This window comes from Solea senegalensis, linkage group LG11, assembly GCF_019176455.1.
Source record: "Solea senegalensis isolate Sse05_10M linkage group LG11, IFAPA_SoseM_1, whole genome shotgun sequence".
Classification (NCBI taxonomy): domain Eukaryota; kingdom Metazoa; phylum Chordata; class Actinopteri; order Pleuronectiformes; family Soleidae; genus Solea; species Solea senegalensis.
Window position 1 is genome coordinate 20,560,819 of NC_058031.1, and position 25,921 is coordinate 20,586,739.

At 41.6% G+C, this 25,921-nt stretch overlaps 1 protein-coding gene across 2 annotated transcripts in view; it reads right to left on the reverse strand.

The window, feature by feature from the left end:
* Positions 1-25,921, reverse strand: part of LOC122776787 (plexin-A1-like) — a 239,030-nt gene that overhangs the window by 96,905 nt on the left and 116,204 nt on the right. For both annotated transcript variants that reach the window (XM_044037510.1, XM_044037509.1), the window contains exons 5-9: positions 14,994-15,094; positions 12,473-12,596; positions 11,996-12,149; positions 11,221-11,320; positions 2,505-2,619 (exon numbers count right to left, since the gene is read on the reverse strand). In XM_044037510.1, the coding sequence (XP_043893445.1) occupies positions 2,505-2,619; positions 11,221-11,320; positions 11,996-12,149; positions 12,473-12,596; positions 14,994-15,094 (594 nt within the window). The remainder of the gene's footprint in view (positions 1-2,504; positions 2,620-11,220; positions 11,321-11,995; positions 12,150-12,472; positions 12,597-14,993; positions 15,095-25,921) is intronic.

Sequence of the window (25,921 nt, forward strand, 5' to 3'; positions counted from 1 at the left end):
TTTGGGAAGACAACCAGTGTTGTGTGAATTCCATCACTTTGGCAACCAACTGCTAATGACACAGGGGGGAAGACGGGCAATATTGCTTTTAGCAGGGGCTGTGGATGGCATGTTGGAAACAAATCTAGGCTAGGGGAGATAAATGTGTTACAAAAAAAAACTGCTGCTGCTGCTGCTGGCTGAAGCAGTGCTTCAAAATGTTACCCATTCAACAACAGAGAAAACACGAGACTACACACACATCCATCAGAAAAGCCCAGAGCTGTGACTTCACATTCTGCCGCATTAATACCAATAATCCATGTAAAGATAAGGTGTGAGTGTGTGTGTGTGTGTGTGTGTGTGTGTGTGTCATCAAAATTCACAGAACCCATCCCTGCCATTCAAAGTGTCTTGGTTACCATGGTAGCAGCTGCACCATCAGGAGATATGAAAAAGGAGAACAAGAGAGGAAACAGAGAGCAAAAATAAAAAGCTGGATTGGTGTGGTTCTTCAAATAAGACGAGGACGGATGTCAGCGCTGCATGTTTACAAGTGGATAAGACGACAGGGTGAGTGGGGTCAGTGTATATCACATCCATTCACCCACTTTCACACAAACTCTCTCTCAAACACATACACAAAATTCCCTTTAACTGATGCCACAACTGGACATTAGAACACACAAATATCACCATGCGGCTCATCAATAGGGGGCACTAGGGTGCTGCCCCAACAGTCTTGCATGCAAATGAATCGCAGGCTTGCATTGACTTGAAAAATATTTTTAAAATGTATATTTTTTTAATGAGCAAGGAAAATGTTGCACAGTTATTGAGTAAAATGTAAAGTCTGCAATAAAAATGCAGATCGTGAATATTCCACCTTTGTGGAAAGATGCTGAGAGGTGGTGCTCTCTGGTCATAGACGCTTTAAAAAAGTGCACAAGTGCAGGAGGAGCTCATGGGGCGCTGATTTTCTCCTCCCCCAAATGACGTTTAAATGTTTTAAGTCACATTAGACATGGGGGCACGAGGAAGAGCTGGAGAAGCGGAATTGAAACACTACGAGTGTGAAACACCTTTGACTCAACAAGCCGGACATCAAACATCTGCACTTTCCTGCTTCTTAAATGTGAGTTCATGCTGTTTCATGCGGAATTATCAAGCACAAATTTGTTCTGGACGCGACTTATATTTTGAATTGGGTCAGATCATTTGTCATCTTTAAAAAGTGGGTCCCTGTATAAAATGTTTGGGAAGCAATGTTATATATGATAGTAAAAGAAAGGTTTGTAAGTTTGTATTTTATTTTAAGTAAATACACTGGTGTCATGCACCTATAGGCTGTTTGGCACATCCTACTGGTGATACATGGTGACAGTGCATCTGAAAACTGACACCCTCCTCAATTTCTTAGCATATTTTATACCACAAGGACACAAACAAGGTCTTCTTGTCAAATAAAGATGGCCACAGACTGATGGTACACACTCACTTCCACATACTTACATCAGCATACAGAATACATGCACAGCCATACTCACATCCAAATAGCTATACTTTGGTACACGCGTGTTTGCACACAAACACATTTTAAAAGGTGCAGACAATTGATTTTGGACTTCCTGTCGGAAGTGAACATGAATTAAAAACAAAGAATGAAAGAGAGAACGTGTATTCCTCTTTGTCATTGTAATTCCTGTATTTGCATGAGCGACAGTGAGAGTTCGAGACTGAGGCGGAAACAGAGGAACTGTGGAAGGCAGTCGGCATCGCGGATGGATGTTGGTTTTCATGCAAATATAACATTTGGGACGACAGTGCGCGCAGCCATTTGCATACTCATTCACCTCTGCCTTGTTTATAAGTAAATAAATCCAGCTCTGCTTGGAGTACAACATCTGCTGCTGGGCCAATTGAGGCAGTACTCATTCATACGCACACTCAAATGGTGTACAGGTCCCAGCTGCATGCTCTGGATTACTATGCCACCATACATAGTGTGTGTGTGTGTGTGTGTGTGTGCATGTGTCCATTAATACTTGTAAATATATTCATGTGTTGCTCTGTGTTTCGGAAATCTGTGTCTCTGTGTTTGTGAAATGTTTGACTACATGTGCCCATGGATTTTTGTGGCCGTGTGTGTGTGTGTGTGTGTGTGTGTGTACTCGTGAACCAGTAGAACAGGGGACCTCGGTGTCGTTACACACTCACAAAGAGGGGACTCCACGTTGAACAGTGGACATTTTTCAGGTCCCCTGTTAGCCATGCCATCAAGCTAAAAGACGCTCTGGTGACTTCTTTTTTATATTAAGCAAAGTCGAGATTTGCAAGCGTGTGCGTGTTAAAGCCCACACTCAGTAGCGCTCCTGCTGGCTGGAGCAGGTATTTAAACACCTCATGACGCACATCGTTTCTTAACACTCCTCCATTGTCTGAATGGCTCGCAGCCCCAGACAGTCTTTCAGATAGTAGTAGGGCTGTGTCTGTGTGTGTGTGTGTGTATGGGTTTAAACCCTCACCTCGGAGGAGTTGACTCGTCCCTCTTGGAAGGAGCAGTCGCTGGCATCCTGTGTGCACATGTGGCGATATTTGCACCAGTAACAGGGGAAGTTTCCATTGACACACGACAGACACCTGGAGAGAACGACAGGAGAGAAACACAGGGGCTGAAAGCAACATTCACTTTGGATAACAACAGTCAAGATACTATAATAATAATAATAATAATAATAATAAAAGAAAAGTCAATAATTTGTGTAGCATCTGTTTTTTTTCAGTCCGTGTGGACAGCAAATACATGCATGAGCTGCAAAAATAGCTGAAACTGAATGCAATGTTTCCACTAGATTGTTCATGAGCAAATGTTTTTATTCTTCAGCACAAAAGAACACACCCAGGGAAAAAAGTGGATATTTATTTTTATATCTTTATATCCTGACCACTTGGGAATTTAAGACATGCAAATTGCAGAAAGAACTATAGCATCTTGGTCACAGGATGTTACTTCACATTTCAATCCATTTAAGGTTGGATCTTTAGAACATAAGATGGTTATAGAGGGGGGTACAAGGGGTATTTTCACCCCATGTTGCTGTTTAGTGTCCAACATCACAAGGGCTTATAGTGCATGATCTTGGACACAAAAGGAGGACCAGGGCAGACTGCTGTGCAGTCGAATGAACAGCACTGTGTGGAAAGTGTGTTCAGGATGATAAACCATAAGTATAAATTCAGCTAAATCTATAACCTCCAAGTAAATTTGTAGACGCAAAATGAACCCCACTCCAGTGCTCCTTTGTTTGTAGCTCTAAGTCACTTTACTGCTGGAAACAAATGACTAATGCAGCATGAACTTGCATTAGTCATTAGTCAATTCTGTGCTGGGTAAATATAATTGTTTAATTTCAGCCATATTACATGCTTTTATCTGAGAACAAATGGAAAAGAAAATGTGTGGCAGCATCTCGGAGACAAACACATTTAGATTTAAAATTGTTGATTATAGCAAGGTTACGATGCCCCGATGGAAATTTAAAATTGTTCATTATCACCAGGTTACATTGCACTGATGGAAACTCAGGCAGCATGACCTGAATTCATCATAGATTAGATACGACACGCTCAGGGAGAACTGCTGTCAAGTTAAACCCAGAAAGACTGGAAGCACGGATAAAAAGAAAACCTTCAATGGGAGGAAGTGTGTATGAGATTCTGACAGGCCAAGTGTGGACATGTGTCACCACAGTGGCACAACATCACATGTTTATGGCCAGATCACTGGAAATAAGGTCGGAATGACAGGTGTAACTGTGGCCTTGTGCATTAAGACTTTATTCCAGCTGTCAGCGAGGCCCAGAGAAAACAGCCAAGAGAAAAACAGAGGAAAAAAGAATCCGTGGTGATCTACACTTCTCCTCTTATACTTTCAGTGCTGCAAGGCTTACGGAGAACTAAGCTGGCAGACCAAGATAAGCCAGTTTTTTTAAAATAACAACAAAGTAAATATATGTCACATTCAAACAAGGTTTATGAGACAAAAGCAAGGCTCACATGCATGAATACAAGAGAACAGGTGATGTTAGCACAACAATTCAAAGGCTCCTTTTCCCCTTTGTTGCTCTATTTAGCATTTATGGGATGAGAAACATGATAAACATGTATTAACTTTGATGTTAAAATGATCGTGTAAGCTATAATTTCCTCGAGTGCTTACAAACTTCCACATTTTTCCAACACTTTTCCAACAAGGTGGCCACTTCCACGCTAGTGCCTTATCTGGAACTACAGCAGTTCTTTGATTTTTGACCACCAAAGACGTTGAGGGCTGGGAGCAGGGTTTTTGTGGACAACAAAACCAGTAACACTCTTTTCCCAGTATACAAGCACAAGCAGGGAATCAATTGATTGTGCCATTTTACAGTTGACTTAATATGACATAGATCAAGAAAACGTAAGCTTGTGACTAGTCTTTCTTCCATTAACATCAAAATATTTACTTTAATCTGGCAGCGCATACATTCGCTCTCCTCCTCAGTCCTTTATTTGTCTCGCTATTGTCTTCTTCTCTTGTGCACCAATATAATTTGGATTAACACGTATTTTACAAGCTGCTCCTGCTCCTCATGTGGAGGATAGAGCACTACACAATGAGTGAATTAGTGTATTTTAAAAGTCCAGTTTTAGTCAGACTAACATAATAAACGGTCTATATTTCTTGTCTTTAAGACCACACAAAGCTGCTTGACACGTTCATCCATTCACACCCATTCTCTCACACATTCATACGGCGTATCTTCTATCACACACCTATCATACCCATTCACACACTGCTGGAACAGCCCTCAGGAGCAACTTGGGTATAAGTGTCTTGCCCAGGGACACAGATTGAACCTTCAACCTTTGGGTTGAAAGATGACTCAATCAAATCAGAGTTGAAAAGATTAAATGAATGACATCCACTACAGTGTGCTGCCCATATCTGGATCCACTTGCGATATATAGAGGATCCATAAATGTATATGTACACATGTACTATATTACGACATTATGACCACACAGCCAGTTGTGTAGTAAACCTGTAAAGAAGTTGCTAACATGAAGCTGGAGTTTTTGACTTGGAACAAGTTCCACCTGACAAACTTTCTACATGTATTATCAGAGGAAATACAAACTATAAGACTACCTTCATTGTTTAACTGACAAGTGATCACTGCCAAGTCTAACTCAAAAACACCCGGTAATGAGCCACCATGGGGGTTTAAATCCAGGTCCTCCAAACCAAAAGTCAACAGCTCAGCTCACTCTTCCGCCCTGCAGCCAGGAAGACTGGCTTTTAAATTGGATTTCAGGCTAATCCTTTCTCTGTCTTTGTCCCACTGTCCTTGGATTATTCAGATTTCCGAGGGTTAAGTCCTAAATCGCCCGTATTACAGTGAAGAAGTGACAGTGGGGTCTTCATGCAGCCTGCGATAAGCTAGTGAGACAAGAATGAACTGCAGTGTGAGGTTCCTAATCAATGCCAGTGGATTTCCATCGGAAAGGAAGGTGGACCGGGGTTATGCTAACGTTGTGGTGTTTGTTAGTAGAGCTGGTAAGCCAGTTCCTCCTCACTATTAACCCCGGGGTTTATCGATTTCTTGTTGCAGGGACATATCCGTGCACATTCAGAGGGTTGAGTGTGCACATGCCCATGTCTAAGATAACACACACTCACTGGCTGAGATGCACTTATACACACACACACACACACACACACACACACACACACGCTGTCACCCATGTTGACATCTCAGCATTCCTTTGGGTCACCTGGACAGTGGAGACTTGTTCTACAGTAGAGCTGTCAATGCCCGGACAACTGGCTTGGGTAAGTGGCTGTGCTGCTGCAATGTAATCAATGAAATCCCCTGCTATTTAACAAGGCCTAGCAACACAGTCAGGTCAAATGGGTTTTCATCTTCTCAGAGCGTTTGTTCAAGAGAGGCTGGATCAATGGAAGCTGTTGATATGCATGGAACAGACCTGCAGTGAAGCATATATGAATGATCATATGCTCATTTAATTCTGGTTGAAGTGGATAAAGTCACAGATGAAGCTGCAATTCTACGTCAACAGAAAAATGACCCTACTTGTCTCTTGACTAATAAATGTTGCTTTGCTTTAGTTCATGCAGAACGTGATAGTCATACGACCAAGTTGTGATCAGATGACAGCCAGATTATGGCTATCCGTTAGTCATACTCTAATAACAGCCACTATCACACCAAGGCGGTGAATTTAAATAACATTCCTTTGTCACTCCTTCCTTACACTGCACTTCCTGTTTCGTTTAGTACATTGCTTGGCCAATCTAGGGATCTAAAGAGTGGCGCTATCAGTGTAGAGTCTAACTGTATTTCCGTTTGTTGCAATGCATGGTTTAATTTTGATGACAGTGAGGGGTTAATGATCTCAAACTCTAGTTTTCCTCTAGTATTCAATAGCACATGACATCGGTTTTGTAAATTATACTCACATTTTGAGGAAAATAGATGATAAATCATGGCACATAATGAGTTGAAAGCATGTGACTGACTTCCGCTTTCTAAAACTGGTCAAATTGCCGGTCAAATTGTGAACCTCAAGGCTTCAAAATAGTCGTTTATTTGGCAAATGGAAGACTATGTCCTCCTTTTATATGTGATCTATACAGTGCTAACCCGAATCAAGTACCCCAGTGACACATTTTAAAGCAAAGAGCAAGAATCTTTGATGCCTAATCAGGTCTTGATTCCGATTCTGATTAAAAGCTGCACATGGTTTGAATTAATATCTCCAAGTCTTTTATGTAGAGAGAGCTTTTAGAAGACAGATAAGAGCGTCTGCTGTGCCATCTGAGTAGGCCTCTTTGTGTTTTATCTAATAAAGAGTGCAGAAACATAGCCGCACATATATCATGAAGTTATGCAGCAGCCGAGCCTGATGAGAAGTTTAGATTCTCAGTGGGGGACTCATTATGAGATATTACTGCATCTTGTCACAGTGACGTCCAAAAGCAGTGAGTCTGTGAGTGTCAAACAAGTGTTTCAGCAAATGGACTCTGTACTGTTACAAACATGATGACGCTGGAGGCAACAGCCAATGGTCAGCCTGGAAATGGCAACCCTTACTTGGCAGTGGAGCGTGGGCAGGTTCCCTCCCTTGAGTGGTCTTTTTTTTGACTGCATAGATTTCAAGTCTTTCATATTTAAATGGTCATGGTGGCCTTTGTCTGGGGTGCAAATCTTTTAACTGTGTGGGACGCATTATTCCTGACACAATGGGCCACAATCTTTCGCTCTCGTTCACCCAACACTCAGCTTTATATAACTCTCCCTCTTCATTCCTCTTTCACAGTTGTCTTTTCCCTCTAGAGCTCTTACGGAATGTGAATTCCCTTCCTTGTACCACTCCCCCTGCAGCACTCTCCCTCTTGCTTCTCTTCCCCTCTTTAAAGATGAATTATTCCTCCACCCGCATGCTCAATTAAACCATTCCAAACCTCCTTTTTAATGCAAATGTCTAATATTGTAACAGTGTATGCAAATAGCTTGCGGTGTAATTTGCCGTTTCAAGTCTGCGCCTTCTGTTTCTATGTGTGTGCACCTGTTCATGTGTGTTTGAATGGGAATGTGTATGGTGGGTGACGCTGACCACGTACTGTATCCACCATTAGGCATGTTGCACAAGGCTGTAGGCAGCTCTGCATGTGCATCTGAGGCTGTCTCTGTGTCTGCTTTTGGGAGACTGGTCTATAATTTACCTCGGCCAAGTCCATTACCTGCCTATGTACTCCTGCACATTGCTTTTTGCTGGTTGGGTCAAATATTTCGATTTAAGGGTTGATGGCAGAGTATAGAGTATGGAGTATAATATATGATGTTATGGTGGGGTTACTGTCGCAGTAACGGAACTGTAGTTGAACAGTCCTAATCAGTCCCGAGGGAGCCAGCAAAGCCATCATCAAAGGCTTAAACAGTAGTGTGCCTGTTTATGAAAAAAGAGGACATACACAGCAACACACACACACACAAAATGAATCAGAGCTGTTGAACTAGGCCTGGAGGCCCTGAGAAGTGGCCCAGGTGAGCTCTCTCTCCAAGCCCACTCCATTACGACCATCTTCACACAGGAACATTGGCTAGAGCTAATTAACGGCCTATTACTATGCAGATATATGCGAGGCCAAGAGCAGAGTACAGACAATAAACGGGGTGGAGAGGGCTAAGAGGGTTCTGGGGGGTGGCTTGTAAAATGAGCATGAGAGAGGAGAAAGTGAGAGAAGGTTTGGGGGCAGGAAAGCAGGAGAGAGACATAGGACAAGAGGGCGGTTTGAAAAACAGTAGAAGTTCATTTCACACTGATAATTACTAGTTGTTTGTAACACCTGTGATTTAAGAATAAAATGTTCTTGTCATAGCCTAATGAGTACATTTACAAACTTTTGGTAGAATTGTGATGATGGAGCTTCTTAGGAAGTGGAAACATAAAATATGGAAATGTAAAATGTAAAAATAGCCGGAATTGTATCAGAAGTTAATAGAGAAGAGGCAGATGGTTACAATGACTGTAACATCAATTGGTATTAGTATTAATATCAATATTAGTATTAATGAAGATGGCATGAACACATCAACACTAACATTTATCAGACCTCAACAAGGGGGTGGTGTTGCCTTTAAGGTAGGATGGGGCCATTTTTTCTTGTATTGCTTAAAATCAACAGTCCGAATGAATGAATTGGATCGTGATGTATCAATCAACCTGCCATCTTTATGTCTTTGTGATATTTTGAGAATATTTGTTGTTTTTTGGTATCCACAAAAATCTAGTGTCACCGAAAAGTACCAAAAGCTACCAATGCTGCACCCTACTCAAAATTCCCTGAAGAATTTGGTGAGTTCATCTCAGATCTCACCCAATATCCATTTAATTAAACAAGTCCTCGGACTCCTTAGCTAAGGCATTTCTGGCACTTATTGATACACTTGTTTTCAACAAATTTGTAGATTTTATTCTCTCTCATGGAACTGAGGTCTATCATCAACAACTAAAGGCCCTGGTATACTCCCGCGCACAGGGGGCTGACCCAATGCTCATTGTGCGCATGCAGCCCAGATTTTGGAACTGTGTGGGTGTGTAGACAGTGACACATTTTCTTTAAGCTCCACTCGCCAAGCAGAAAAAACCATGGCAACAACAGAGGAAGTACTCGGCAAGGATAGTCACCCGAGCCTCGACATGGCGACCCTCAAACCGGCAGACACCCCGACTCCCCTGCCCGATTCTTTCAGGTGATAAGCCGCTCGAACCAGATGTGTCCGAGGAAGCTAAAGCGTCGCTCTCTTCTTCTTTGGTAGGAATGTGTCCTATTTCCTTGGTCCAGACTTGTACCGCCCCCCTCTGGTGAAGTCAGATACTACAGGACCCTGATGCGCGAGTATAACAGGGTCCGTGATATGTGGCAATGTGGAAGTATACCTGGGCCTTAAGGTTTATTAAGTGTCTCCATTTAAACTAGCCTAAATCTGATCTCTAGATCTCATTCAAGCTCCACACAGGAAGGCTTGAGTTAAACCAGGATTTAAACCAAGAACTGACTTGCTTTAAGGCACCACCGTTAAATACTAAGGAAACACAGTGTGTAAAATATGGGCAGTTTATTTTTTCTACAGTATATGGAAACAGTTGAAGTATCGGTTACGGTGGCATATGCATCAGTACTGTACTGGGCTGATGTTAGTATTGACAGATACTCCAGGTTGTGATATCGTTACCAGAGAAGAGAACATGGTATCGAGCTGAGCCATCACTACAACTACCAAATCTACCAGAACTAAATCAACTCTTATACAAAACATGTAGCCCATGGAACATTTGGTCCAAATGCAGGAGGAGACTGCACCAAAACACTTAAGCAGATATAGTTCTATATAGTTTAGATTCATTTTCATTTCCAGATCTTCCTGAATTAATGTATATATGTTAGGAAAGGAAGTGAAGCCGTCACCAGCGTATGCTTGTGAAGAGTAATCCACTGTGACACTTTTTTGTTTGGAGTGTATCAACACTAGAGTTAATGTGAGATGAGAGTGCACCAGGTGGAAGAGAGAGAGAGAGAGAGAGGGAGTGAATCAGCGACCTCAGCAGAGAAGCCAAGAGCCATTTAGGGAATGAGATTTTACTTCTATTGCATTTGACCTTTACTTAACCAGGCAGATCAATTAAGATCACGTTCATTATCAGGCTGATCTCACCGCTGAGCTCACCTTCCCTCGCATTTGTAAAAGTAAAGCTGAAAATCATCATTGTTGAGGTTAAAAATAACTAAAAACCCCAATAATACTGAGATATTTGTGGTGTACAAAGCATCACACAAGATACATTTGAATAAAATGTATCTTGTTTTGTATAATATTCTATGATACACATTATTAAAGAATAAAATGAAGTGACTTAAGTTGAGGTTGATTATTTTCCTTCGCTCATCAGCTGCTCACACATCAACAACAATATGTAAACGTGTTTTCATACCGTTGCTGCGGAAACTCAATAATGCTCCCAACTCATTTCCAAAGAATACAACTGATGTGTTTGAGCTTCCTCTGCTCGGCTGCTCATTTAGGTTTTGCATGGTTAGGAATCAATTTATTATTTCAGTCACCAGTGGTCCCTCCATTGCTTGAGATTTAATTAAGTAATTGATTTGTAAAAGAAAAAAAAGCTTGAATACATTGAATAATGAATTAGCAGAGGTTGCATGCTGTTCGCCCCCATTCCACCTTACAGGAGTTTATTTTCAGGCCGATATTTTAACATTGTTGCTCCAGGAAAAGAACCACAGGCAGCCCTCTATTGATCGCTGCTTCCCACCAGTCTGTGTCTTGCTGCGTGTGGAATGTTATTGTGAATTTAGATTAGCATTCACAGTGGTATGTAAGCAAGAAGCGTTCACTTCTACTTTTAATTCTACTCTTTACAAACAGTCTAAAGCAGGGGTTCTCAAACACTGGGTTGGGGCCCACAGATTGTCGTAGGAGATGATTTTTGGGTCTCCCCCGAGAAATTGCTTAACTTTCCCAACCCATGATTTATGTGTAAAATTAAATTTACTTGGAAGAGAGATGAAGATACGGTTATAAATGTGAATTAGACACAGATTTGCTCTGGTCATTGATGTTGAAAACACTTGGAAACTCGAATCGTGAGGGAACTTACGATTGGTGAACGCTGCAGTTGTAGAACACAAAGTCCACGCTGGCGAACTTCTTTCCCGTCTCCTTTGACTTCAGATACAGCTTAATTACACGTCGATCACCTGCAAGGAGACACAACATATTCACAAATTATCATTTCACGAAGATTGATGCGACCACATGTTTTAATTACAAGCACGTTACTGGCATTTTTAACAGTTAAGGTAGACAGGAGCAAAACAAATATGGGATTTTCTATAGTTGAGCAGTGGAGGAAACAGTTCAGTTGCGCATGTGCAGTGCAATTTTATTTGTTTTTTTTTGTTTGCAAACCTGTAGTTACTCATTTAATAACATGTGCAACCAAAAAAATCATAATTTTATCTTTCAAAACAGGTCGAATGAAGTAAACACATAATATTTCAGCAACATCAAACCAAACCTCTCTATTGAAAAGCTTAGAATAAGACGTGGTCCAAATTGTCACCATCACTGTTATTATTTTTTTTGTGCAGCTGCCAGATTTCATCATGGGAAGAAAATATTTTGTCACATTTTATGACTAAGTTGTTGCAACTTTCCCACCTCTCAATTAATCAATTCAGGTAGTCATTGAGTGAGCGGTGGCGCTTGACAACATGGCTGTCATAAAAATGAATCATTAAATAAAATCCATGAAAAACAAAAACTTATTTTCTATCATGATTCCACAAATTGGTCGGTTAACTGGTTTACTTTTACACAATTATTTCACTTCTTTAAATCGACTATATATACACCCATAGAATTTATTTTACCCTGGTCTCGTGTGATGGGGGCGACTTCTTTCGTAGAAGGAGACAGGCAGTAGATCCGTCCACCGTAAATGCGTCCCTCCGTCTCCACATAGTCCTCGAAGGAGCAGTTCACTCCCGCAGACAGACTGGGGACATTCTGGGTCTGAAGCACCAGCTAGGAGGAGGACGCAAAGCAGAGAAGTGAGCAACAACATCAATCTAAACTGATATACTTCAAAAGTAATGCAATAAAGAAGACTTCTACAGCCCCGCAGAAGAGAATGCCACTGCAGAAATGTGTCGCTAACTCATTTTTCAGCTCTTCCTCAAAGTGACGGACAGATTGCCAGCAATGACACAAGAACAAGCTTTATTTAATCTCGTTCCACATCTGTCATACCCACTTTCCCTGTCCATCATTCTTACGTCCACTTCTCCCCCATCACACACACACACACAAACACACATAAACACCCACACGACTCCAACTCACTGTACCTGTACTTCTGACATGGTGACGGAGATGGTGTCAGGTTGGACGGACATCCGGACGCACTGCTCCGCTCTGGTGGTGAAACGCTGGGGTTCCTCCGCTCGCTCACAGCGATCCTTCCTGGAACATCTAGACGCGGAGGAGACACAAACAGTACGTTCACACCATTGTGTTTTCTTTGCTTTGTCCTCGTTTGGAGGAAAATACGTTTTGCTCGGCGTCATTAATGTTCGGTCAGAATGTGGCCTCCACTTACTCACACAACTGGTGAAAGACTCCAGGCTGTTTAAAGTGCAGGCTTCACTGATTTAGTGATGGCCTCTATACAGTTTTTTTTTTTTCATTTTTCTTTTATTGAACAACCCCAGGACGCTTGGTTTCAGGCAGAGCGCCGTTTCATTAGCGGGTGCATGGAGGCATGGAAATTAGAGTAACGTATGACACTGAAAACGCAGTTAAAACAATTAACACAGCAGTTAATGATGAATGAATGAATGAATGATATGAAGAATTTGAGCACCCCCTCAATTTTGCTTTAATTAAATGAGAGGGTTTGAAAGGAAATAAACACTAACTTAAATCATAACCTAATTTCTTCATTGGGCTGTGTATTGAGGTGACGACGTGTTATATTGGGACGGTATAAGCAAGGCAATATATTACAATCCCCCCACCCCAAAGTAGTCTATTACTACAAACTAAAAACTCTCCTCGTTAAAATAACAATGAAAACAAGACCACTGTCAGAAACCGATATTTTCCTACGCCCCGATATCTACAGCACATTTCATACGAAATAACACAATAGAAATAGAAGTGGATGGAAAGTACATGATAAAACATTGACTTAAAGTATTAAAACGTGTTTACGTGACAAACGAAGATAAAGATAGGGGGGAAAAAAAAGGCTTTCCATAAACGGATGTGGGCAGCTGGCCCACTCTTTGTGGGCTGCTTTGGGCTTTTTGTGGTTAACAGGCTATTAAAGGGTCAGAGATGTATTAGGGTGCTATGCCATTAAGAGGTTTGTAGGTAATTAAAAGGACCTTAAAATCAATTCTGAAAGAAACAGAGAACCAGGGCAGTTCATCTCAGACTCATGGAATCATGTGCTCCTTAGTCCTATACGTAACTGTCCCGCTGATATTTTCTGTATGAGTCCAACTTATTTATAGACATCACAGTAGTTTGGTGACTGGTTCAAACACAGCGGCAAAGTAAATGATTTAAGGCGCTAATAAAATCAAATGAGATTATATAAATGCTGAGTGCTGTCGCAAGTTGTAAAAGGTAAGGTTTGCTAAAAAAGGATAATGGCTGCACTAATGTCCACAAGATGAATATGCGTCTTGACATTGTGCTAAAATGGAATTTGCATTGCTGCTAAAAATGAAGCAGACGAGGAAGAAGGTAACGTGATCGCTCGCCTCTTGCACTCCTACAAATGCTGAAGTCGATAAAAACCTGCATGCACTGCAGAGTCATTTGAACCCGGAATGAATACTAATTAAAATGCTATTGGTCAAAAACCCATTTAAACTCAGTGAGGGTTTTTTTGTTTTTTTTTCTTTGACCAGTGAGAATGGAGAATGAAAAGAAACAAACAAATTGCATTAACTCAGGTAGAACACAGGTACTTGGGCTGACTGGCACCATCTGCTAATTCATGCTCTACCCTCAGCGGCTCATTCAGCATTTGTTTGACTGGTAATGTCTAATCACATTAGTACAAGTGGTAATATTCACAGTTTTCTCAGCTAATACCTCCCTGTCCACGACAGCCTCTTCATGATGTGCCAAGTTGTTGGTGTTATTGACTCAGTGGATGTTTACAGTAAATACTACACATTTGTGAAAGGGATTTGTTCATATTTAACCACATCATTTGGTATGAAGCTTAGAAAATTGTGAATGAATGAATGAATGAATGAATGAATGAACGGTGAGGTATGGCATGCAGCCCAAAAACAGACAAAAAGCCCATTCTCTAACCCTCACTGTTATACACTGACCACCAAGAGCATGAGTGGAGAATAAAGGGGTCAAATTCAATACTTCCTGACACTAGTATGACCTCATATTTATGAATGGAAACCCGACTAATAAAAATGGAAGTGATGGTCACATGGTCACAGCACCGTCTTAACCCTTTAACACAGAGCGTCACGCTGATGACGCGTTCGCAGAAGCGCGCTTTACATTACCATCGTTATGCGACGGTTTGTGCTATCGGAAAGATTCCAACGCTTTCTGAAAGCTGAGAAGTTGCCAATTAATTGTAATTTAACTCACGCTGTTTCAGGAAGCTGGAGAATCAGCATCTTTGTCACCAAAGAGGTGTTAAAACACTATTTTAACATGAAGTAAATTCTGCCAGATATTCAAAGTTATTCTTTGGCAGACATTTTTCTGTCACTTTTATGGTTAAAATTAGCAGGACACTGTAGGTGTTAAAGGGTTAAATATCAATGATGAAGTTATGGCGTGGATACAACATAGTAATTAGTGTGCTGTATCTGCACTTACATATTATGCAGCACACACCAGCCACAGTGAGGATCTCCTGATCCCAGACAGGCTCCACAGGAAGTGTACTGCTCACAGCTCTCCACTGGAACAAGTGTAACCTGGAAAACACACACACACACACACACACACAGACGGGTGGTTAATGTTGTGTACACCACCTTTAAAGTACTTTATCCATAGTATGGGCCTGGAATAAACAGGATGTACTGGAGGAGTCCTGGGCCTGGAACATGGGATTAAGAGGAGCAAGCCCACTGTGACTGTCGGAGATAAACAGGTCTGGAGGAGATGCTTCCAACTCCACGCTGATGCATACAAGGCGAGCGAGAGGGGAGGGAATCAACGTTGAGGCACATGTAAACACACACATGGGTAAGCGTTACACCCTCTGACAAACATTTCGCTCTGTTATTTACCGTGTACTGCCCACAGTTCTTTTGTGGATTACAGGAGATAGTGAACACGACGAGGGAGAAGAAAATAAAACAGCAGTGTGTAATGTCGCCGGAAACTGGAGGAACTTTAACTGTGGGAAGTGTATGTCCAAGGATGTGATAGAAGAGGCCACATCCCTCTTCCGCCTAAAATAAATATTAACATACATATGTTTTGTGTGTCTGCAGTTACTTTGATAACTGATTAATCGTTTTGAGTGTTTTGTTTTTCCTCATTTTTCAGCTTCTTAACCCTTAGTGCTCAGGTGCACCCATGGTAAATTGCAGTGGGAATACACAACTCCTTATATGGACACATAACATTTTTGTCTTCCTATGTGTTGTTGAGTCAAAGTTTCATTTTATATCGCATTTTTAGTCGTGTCACACAATGTATTGTTTTTCTTCTCTCTTTGTTCATAAAAATGAGCCAAGTGAACTTTAAACTGTGATGTATTTCCACATTTCCAAAATTCAATCCCATTTTAAACCTTTTGTATCCTCTCTGCTCAGGTGTGTTTATATGGTTGGTGAAAATTATTTTTATTTTTTATCAGATTGCCTAAGATGTGCTGAAGACTCTATATTGCACATTCTTATACCCTCAGTATATACTTTATGTTTAAACGTAGTAATGGAAAAAGCAGCCTAAGTGCTCTGTGTTCTAAGGGTTAAATGTGAATATTTCTCTGGTTTCTTCGCTGCATATAAGAAATAAATCATTAAAACTTAATCATGTTGGTTTGCGGACAAAATAAGATATCATTTTCTGACATTTTGTGGACAAAATAAGTAATCGATTCATCGTGAAAGTTATCGACAGATTAATTGATTATGGAAGTAATCATGAGTTGCAGCCCTGGTCACCCTACTGCCATTTATTGCTACAGATCTCCAAAGTCATACCCTTAAAATGACAGTTACAACACTGAAATGAAAGGTGAGTACCGCTGACCACCGTCTCCCGTGTTTCTGCATTATCCCTGATTTGAACACAAGAGGACTACATTTGCTTAATGCATGTGACATCTTTGCGCCGTTCAGATAAACATCAGGGATTACTCCTTTTTGTCTGCGAAATCTCTACCCGGCTGCCATCTGTGTGCGTCTGCATGACAAAGATAAGATGAAACTTTAATGATTTCTTTGGGGAAATGAGAGAACCGGGGTATTAGCAGGGACATCAAACAATGCTGTCCAAATTTACCTGCCTCTTAAACTGCCAGCAAAGAAAACTCCCAACATCTTGGCACGCGGCGATGCAGGCAGACATTGCGCTTTAAGAAGTCCATTTCTACAGACAGCTCTCTTTGCAGTTATCATTAAAGAGACATGTTTTCTGCTGCTGTCTGCAGTTTTGCCATCTGCCATCTGTCTGCGCGGTTATCAGGAAGCACACATTACCTTGAATTTCACCCAGGTTGTGGACGACTCTCAAGTTACAGAATGATTCTTTATGAGAACATTTGAAAGTGCTTTAATCTTGTCCGCGCATACTGATGGTTGCTCTGCTCGCTCTTGAATCTCTTACTGTACAGTAACAGCATCTGTGTGCTTTCTCTTAACTCGCCGGATGCTGTTTGCCACTGACGGGTGGATTGATGGACAAGAAATGGCCTCAGGCAAACAACACACACCCACACACACACACACTGGTGGGGGAAACAAATTGCACGGTAAGAGTTGGAGACATGTTTTCTGGGGCAGTTTTTAATCAACTTAAACACATCGCCGACCACCCAAAACATTTAGACACGCATGACCACAGCTTGTGACGTCATTACTGCAGGCAGAGCTGCAAACACAGCAGTGTAGTTCTTAACCTTCAAATAATAAATGAGACTCCTTTCATGCCATCGTCAAAAACAAACATAGGTGAAATTGCTTGTTTTTACTAGTCCTGTTTTAATCTTATTTTACGATAAATAACACCATGTCTGTTTTCTTCTCTTCTTTCTCTGTCTGCTGTGTGTTCTTTTGTTTCTGAACTCGGAGAGGCCTCGCTATGTTTTGCCGTTTCGACACCGCAGCACAAAGACAATAGCATTTCCCGATCTTGATCCGACTCCTATTATTATGTAAATGAGTTAATTTTATGACAACGGGTCACTACTCACGCTACGCTGCCCAGCCAAAAAAAGGCGCACGCACACACACACACACTCTCAAATTGTTTTTGGACCGCCTTCCGCTCATGATTAGGACACGCTTTCACCGCATTATTGCTTTTAATGAGCTTATGCAATGTCGAAACGTGTATTTCAATCCACAGTTGGTTTAATTCTTTGACAAGATCTTGTTTTTAGAATGGGAGAGTTGGACCATGGTTGTTGAGAATCAACGGGGTTAAGGTCTGGACTCTGTGGTGGACGATCCATGTGTGACAATGTCGATATGGCATAGTCATATTGGAATAAGCCCAAAAACCTTTCGCTATATTCAGGTAATCAGCAGAGTTGGTCAGTTTTTGGCCACACGATGTTTGTTCAATCTCGATCAGACCAACTGAAGCGCACTGGCCCACACACAGGATAGTCTATATTTTTTTTGTGGTTGCGATATACTGGTTGTGCCTAATACGCTGCTATTTCATCCCGAGACAGCTTTCACGCAAAGAGCACGGCTCCGTATTTCATCCTCACATCTCCTTTTGTGCCACTCTGATGTACAGTTGGATACAAGAGCTTATGGCAGATTCATAGCATGATAATAGTAACCTGTGTCTGAGAACTATTATACAGTGCCGCCATTACCAGACACAGGGCTCTTAGGGGACTGCAAATAGTGGGCAAATTGTAGTCATTACTTGCGCCTGGACAAATACCCTGCTACTAATACAGCCTATGTGATAGATAAAAAAAAAACAAAGAAATAACATATCACGCTCAAGCACAATAGCCACGGAGAGAAGTTTATTCAATGGGGTTTTGTGATAGTCGGCCGGATGATGTATTCAAAGAGAGCAGTTCAATTATTCAGTTTTAGAGGCAGATAATGGGACGGGAAACGAGAGATGCTCAGCCAAAGACTCTTTGTCTTAATTTGAGGGAGGGAGCGTGTGTGTGTGTTGTGCGAGTGCATGTGTGTGATACAGTAAGTAAGTGAGAATCACCTAGTTATATTAAATATGACATTTTCATCTCCTGCTGTTTGCTGCTGCAGAGGGAAACGTATTCATCTGTGGACATAAGAGGGCGGGAGCATGGCGAAGAACAGTAGAATAAAGAGGAAAGGTAGGAAGAGTGAGACCACAAAGAGGAAAATGTCCATTCTGACCTCAATTTTTAGTCTTTAAATCATATTGGACAATGTTTACAGACAGAAAATAATAATCTTTTAGTGGAAATCAGAAGATTGTTTTCTTTTTTCTTTTTGTTGGGATTCCAGAGTGGATGAAACAGGGAACGCTGTGGAGATAAAGTGCAGGGATGTGTGTTTGAGTGTACGTATTATACAAATTAATAACAGCTACAAATGAGCCTCTCTCATTTGGGTCATGATGGAGAGCCTCTTAATTTTCTTCGTGGCAGACGAGAGGAAAGAATAGGGGGTGTGGGCTGAAGGAGGACGGGTCGGGATGAAGGATGTGGGGAAGGATAGAGATGACGAAGACACAAATGTAATTGGGACTCATGTTTCATTCCACATATGGGGCCCGTGTGGTCCCGGATAGAAGCTGCTATAAGCCCCGCTGTAATTGTTCTGTCTGTATAATAGGGGGGGGGGTAAGAGCAGGGTTTTATATAACTTATTTATTTGTGGGGACATTTGTATTAGCTCATAAAGATGCATATGCGGCTTGATATTCTTTATGTCTTAAATTTGGCCGGGCCGAAAGTAAACTTTTGATGTTTCATACCCAGGGGTCTGTGAAAGAAACCAGAGCCCATGTGTTTATAATCAACAAAAGCCACACACGTCTTAAACGTGTTTCCCTTTTTCATCTTTCACTTTGTGTCACCATTATGTTATGTGTAACTTTTAAATGCAAATGTCTTGTTTTTTCAGCCCGTTCTCATTCCGAGAACGTCATATGCCACCACGAGGTATCCTTCCCTACTGAAAAGAGATGCAGCAGGCGTCTCTTTCAGTCCTTTTCTTGACCCTAACCTTAACCTCATTCCTATCCTGACCCCCTAACCCTAACCTCAGTCATTCGAAAGCCCGGTGTGTCTCTTTCAGACACGGAGCGATACCTTTGGGCGTCGCTTTGACAGCATGCGGCCGTATATCGGATGAAAATGTGTTGTGTTTTCTATAGCTTAAAATCCTGTTTATTCAGCAGTTCTAGGGTAAAAACAGAACATTTCTTGCACCCCTCTCTCCCTGCACAGCAGCTGTATCACAAATACTCCCTCAGTCAGGTCTGATAATATTGCTTGACGGAGCCAATTTTCAGATGAAGCACACAAATAATGTTTCTGCTCATGGAGAGAGGCAGAACAATAACATCAACAACATATTTCATCAAACGTAAAGCAATGCGGCTTTAAAAGAGAGCTGTTTTTCATGCATCCACTGCAGAGGTCAGTCCGCTATAGTCCGCTGTCTATCACACACACCTGCACATTAAGACGTCTCCCTCCTTTCCCGCCCTCTCCCTCTCATGCTGTCTGTCTCCCTGATCGTCTCACAAATCACATCCTGATCAGCCGATCACTCATCTCTCTCTGCCGTGACAGACTGACAGCAGGGGAAGATGTGTGTGTGTGTGTGTGTGTGTGAGAGCGAGTGTGTATTTATGTGTAAATAAGATAGCATGTCATTCAAAAATATGCCGCGCTAGTTTTTTTCTGGCAGCATTGTACATTTGTGATTGATATTATAATAACACAGCACAATAAAATATGACATAATGACAATATGGCAGGGGTTTATAATGCTATTAAAAAAGATTCAGTCAGGTAATTCAGGTGGCGAATATGGTCTGGAAATTCTGGTGGGGCCATGCAGGAAAATCTTATAATGCAATCCAGAAATAGCACATATTAATCTCATACCGTCATACCTGGTTTTGTCTTTTCCCTCTTAAGAAATGATTAAATCATCCGGTCGATGTGGCTCCAAACATTTGATCTCCGACTTCTGCTCAAACGGTAACGTGCTAAATCACACATGAGCTAGGTAATCAACTCGATTCATCATGCAATGAATGAATGAATGACTGAGATTTTTCATTAAGTGCGTTAGCCTAGCAAGCAAGACCTGTGCAGTGCTTAATTCAATTCAGCCAATGAGAAGCGCTTTGGGGCCCTGAACTTCAGGCCCCACTGTTGAAACAGAGGAGGTGCAGCATCAGGCACAACAAACTATTCACACACAACTACACTACATAAAGTAAATGAAAACTGTGGACATTTCATTGGGGACAAAGTTGAATTTATTATTAACTTGTGCTCAATGATATTTTTGAAACAGGAAAATTTAGCTGCGAGCTAAACTGAGTTTATAATCCTCCCCTGCACAGTAGAGCCCTCTAGTGGGGCCGGCCATTGGTCAGCACTTTGTTGTCATCCCAAAAAACTTTTGTCTTTTGGTCCAGGCAACAATAGGTCCAGTAAGACTATGTATGCATTTCTTTCCCATGTGTGTCAGGCAACTACGGTGGCCTTCTCAAACCAAAAAATGATGTAAACCTCCCTTAAAACAACTCTTTACAAACTTCCACTCTCTTTGCCATGTTCTTCTTCCATATTAGTTTAAGATTATGGTTATTGTGGGAGTTCAAAACACGAAAATGCATGCTGGCTGTTTCGTCCCTTTGGGTTACCGTAGAAACACCCCAAGCCTCTGTAAAGCAAACCCCTTGCCTAAAGAACATATAAAAGGCATATTCTAAGGCAAGAGACACTTATACAAACATACTTAAAGGTAGTGTCTGCCAAAAGCCCTAATAAATATGACAGAGTGAAGCTTTAAGAAGGCCCTGCGACATTAAAGTCTTAAACTCCAACTTGGAGTCGCAGAGTCTTCGAGGCATTGCTGACATTAATATTCTCAGTCAACTCCTATTCAAAATGACAACAGTCTTAACAATCTTGTCACCACAATTTGAGCCAGTCTGCACAAAACAACTGCTTAGACACACCATCCCAAAACTCAATTTGCCAATTAGCTGACAAAGCCGAGGGCACTTCCTTTAGATTTTTTGGATTCTCTCCACACTAACATTTTTTTTTTTAGCCAACTTCAAAGTTGGACAAACACCAAAGAAGCTGTCTTAAAAGGAATGCATACAAAAATGTTTTCTCGCTGACCTCCAAGTGCAGTAAATGCTGAGTGAATTGAACATGAACCCTCTCTCATGTAGTGCCAGGGGTAGAGTTTCTACACTGTGCAGTGCAGTACACCTCAGTATATTTCTGCAGTGTAGCTAAATCAATAGAAGGAGGCACATCGTCATTATGCCACTGTCTGAGTGGCCTCGCGGAGGCAGGAGGTCACCTTACGAAGCTGTTTTACAAGCAGAGAGATTTGACCTTGGCCTGCGACTTCAGTAGTGGAAATCTGGCGGTGATTCTGAGGCACAGAAAAGTTCAGAGGCCAAACTTGGACAGTAGATTCCCAGAGGGAATAGATAGACTAATTTCCGAAGCAAACAAAAACATGAAATAGAAAGAAATTAAGACATACAAGGCCTCAAATGACAGGAAAGAATAACTCTCATATCTCTACTGGAGAAGTAAGACTGGTACTTATGGGCGATAGGAAGGTGCAGCAGAAATACAATACATTCTAAAGTAATTTACTTTAAAGCCATTAGGTGATATCAACCCTAAGGACATAAAGGATAATAATGACAGGCTGAAAAATCTCTCTGACATTGCACTTTTCGATTAATTCGGGACATTTGATCACGCAAAAGAGGAAACAATTTCAACAATTAAAATGATCTAGTGTTGCTTTTTATGAGCGGGAACATGATGTCATGTGACGTCACGGCAGAGAAAGCAACAGACCAAAAGCCAAAAGATACATGAAACGAGAGAGAGCATAGATAGCATAAATGTGTGTGTGTGTGTGTGTGTGTGTGTGTATAAGCAGACTCCACAAAGAGAGCCATGAATAAATCCATCACTCTGTAATCGAAAACTCACCACTTCCAGTGAATCGGACATTTTTATGTTTTCACAGTCTGTGTGTGCAGATGCTTACACGTGCAAAACTATACTATACAGATACGGTGTCTATGCCGCAAAGTCCGATCCACCACTTTTAATTATGTGTGCGAGTGAATATAGGGAAAGGTAAATTGCTCTGTCAAGCTGGGAAATGGGCTTTTTGATGTCTGAGCTCTCATCACTTGGCATTTCTATTATTCAACAAGGAGAGAGGGACGAGGGGAGGAAGAGGACAAACAGGGCAGAGGTATATAGCTCACTTGTGAAAGTGCTCATCCTAAAAGTCTGCGACTATGACAGGATTTCAAGTGGCATGTGGAGCGAGGTTCTGTACACTGTGGGCCTCGACTCGAGAACACTCCAGCTCTGCGAAACAAGGCCACTGCAGAGGATGGAAAAGCCACGCGAAGTCACCTCAAATGATCACCAGTTCACACAGACGTCATGGCAACAACGCCGGCGGCTCAACAGGTGCTGCGGCCCTTTAAGAGCAGCACTGAGCTGACATGCTATGACGATGCATTGTGTCACTTCCTGTGACACTTCCTTCCAAAGACTGTTGAAATTCTCCATAACTCACTGTCTTACATGTAAATTTACAAAATGTGTTTATTCTAAGCGAGCAGTTAGCTTAGCAACTTAGCAACTCTCTTCCTGTCACTCAGGTGTTCGTGGGGAGCTCTGTACTGGGCCCTGGAGCGGAGCTGCTGCTGCTGCTGATGCTGCTGGTACAACCAGTTCCGTGCCCTCCCAGTGCGGTAACCCCCCAGACAGGGCACATATTCTGTCACCCTGCCCAGTAAGCTGCTGATCCCTGATCTGGCACCGGATAGAAAAAAAACTTAAACCCGACTTCCCGGACACCGAGTGGCGCTCGATTTACGCACCACCGTCACCTCCTGTTGTTGTGTGCGTACGATGCTGCGTCTTCATGTCACAAGTGTAGATACACATCAACATAGTGCCTCAATCCATGCTTGAAAAGCCGCAGAAATCTTCTTGTAAATAGGAGATGACGGAATATTTACGCACATATTTACTGCTGGTCTAGTCGCAAGGGATTAGTATTACCTGGGGTCATTTTTCCGGACCTTTCCGAAGTCGGTGTAATCTTTACTGACATGGCACATTCTGTGGACTGAAATCACTGAGAAGCTTTGGTAATAATTACTTTAACCCACCCCCTCATGTAAAACTAATCCTGTCCGAATAGGGCTTTAGTCAGAGGAAAAAAAAAAACATTAGGGAGAACAACCTTGTTTGAGAGCGCTCTTTGGGCTGTGTTGTGTTTGAGCTGAATGCATAAATGTGAAATGATTGGCTACACCTGTGCTGTGATATTTGCATTATGTGATTTGATTGGCTAATAATTGGAAAGCTGAACACTTTTTAACGGATGACACATGCAACACGAGCAAAATAAAAAAAATGACCCACTCTACCATCTACCCCAATATAAATCTCTGTTGCTATGCTAACACGACACACCAGTCTCAATAACAGGAGTGGCAGCCCCGGGTCTGCGAGCCAACGCACTGAGCACAGGAGTGATGGTCCTGTTCTTGAGCAGCCAGATAACATCTAAGAATGAAAATCTATGGCAATGTGTTTATCTTTTAATAGCATTTTATTATATAAACAAAAATACTAACAGCAAACGCTACTTAATAGACTTGGTCCTTGAATACAAGTAAAATTCAGTCCACAGAGAAGAAAATCATTTACACTGTATTTTTGTTGTGATATATATATATATTTTTTTTGCAGTTTCGCTTGAATAAGCACAAGTTTGTGCACCGCTGGATGTGACCTTAAACCACCATACATTATCCAAAGTCCAGACAGCCTCGGGCTAAGAAGTTGCTGCACATCAGCAGGCAGAGGAGGCTGTGCTCACCCTCTGGTCCTATACTGTCTGGAACACAAGTTCACATTCAGCGGTGGAGGGAAGCTCCTTATTCTATTCTGTGCCGTCTGAAGCCACTACTGGGAGAGCACTTACTCCACAAACTCACTCCACAAGAAGGAGGCTGAAGCGAGGACCCCAAAGAATATTGAAAAGACGAGGCAGCGAGAGTCGGAGTTAAGGAAGTGAGGACATCCTGCAAACCAATTATATTTTTCCACCTCTTCAACTCTCACCGCTGTTCTTTCTAACCCTTATATTCAGTTTCACTTTCTGACTGGTCGGCATTATTTCCCGCAGTCTACAAAAGGTGGTCATTCTGTCTTCTCAACCAAAATTACACAAATAAAATTGCTTTTAGGTCAGGACACAAACTGCCTTCACAGCACGAGTAAAAATCGTGTTTTGGAGAATCTTGCATTACAAACATAACTTGTACTGTACTATTTATGTATTACGTGTGAAAAAAATGAAGGGATGGTGACATTGCATTATTTGTTTCTCAAGTGATTAAGAAACCAAATACTAAAATAGAATTTAAATGTGCTGGAAAGCAGATTTGTTGAGGCTTTCCCAAAACCTCATATTATTTCTGCAACGAGTTTTGGAGCAGAAAAAAACAACAACCCAGTATCAGATGGATACCTGATCATCTGCTCACTCACCTCTGAGCAGAGAGGCACTGTGGCCCGTCCCTGTCACAAAGTCTCCCATCATAGGTGCAGTAACATGCACAGACATGAGGAGGTCATATCAGTGCTCATCAAAAATAAAGCGCAGGCTTTAATAATTGAAAGGCAACGGGAGTCATTTCTAATGCATATGACAGGAGTTAAAAGGGGAAATCTGCAAACACTCACACTCACATGGTATAGTCTTCTTCGTTGCGTCGGCAGCTGCTGATACTTGTTGGATGCAAAATACTGTCTCCCTGATGAGTATTTTCTCTTTCACACACTCACTCTGTTTGGTTTGGCCGAGACTTGATTTCACTATTACTGTCATGATAATAATGATCTATTATTCCTGTCATGATCCAGAGAGTCAGCTTTATTACGGTTTACAGTGTTGTGAACAGGAACTCACACATCTTCTAATTTTGTGGACCCTAATTGTGAATATTAATAATTTTCGATAATTTAATCCCACTTAAATACAACTGGTTCTTTCTTTGCATGCATTCATTATTCTGCGTTTCAGTGTGTGTGTGCGTGAGACTCCTTGTGCTCGAATATATATTTATGTATCTCTGCGTGCTGGACATTTTTGGCTTCCTGGACGAGTATCAATGATCGATGATTTCCCCAGTCTTACATCAACACAGACGATGTCCATTTGTATCAATTACACTCCGCTTCCTCTTCGCGCTCATTCAGACACATGGAAGTCAATTATGTCTAATCGCTGGTAAATTACACAGCACTCGCATGGCAGTTACTGTCTACGTATGGGGGGAGTCTCACT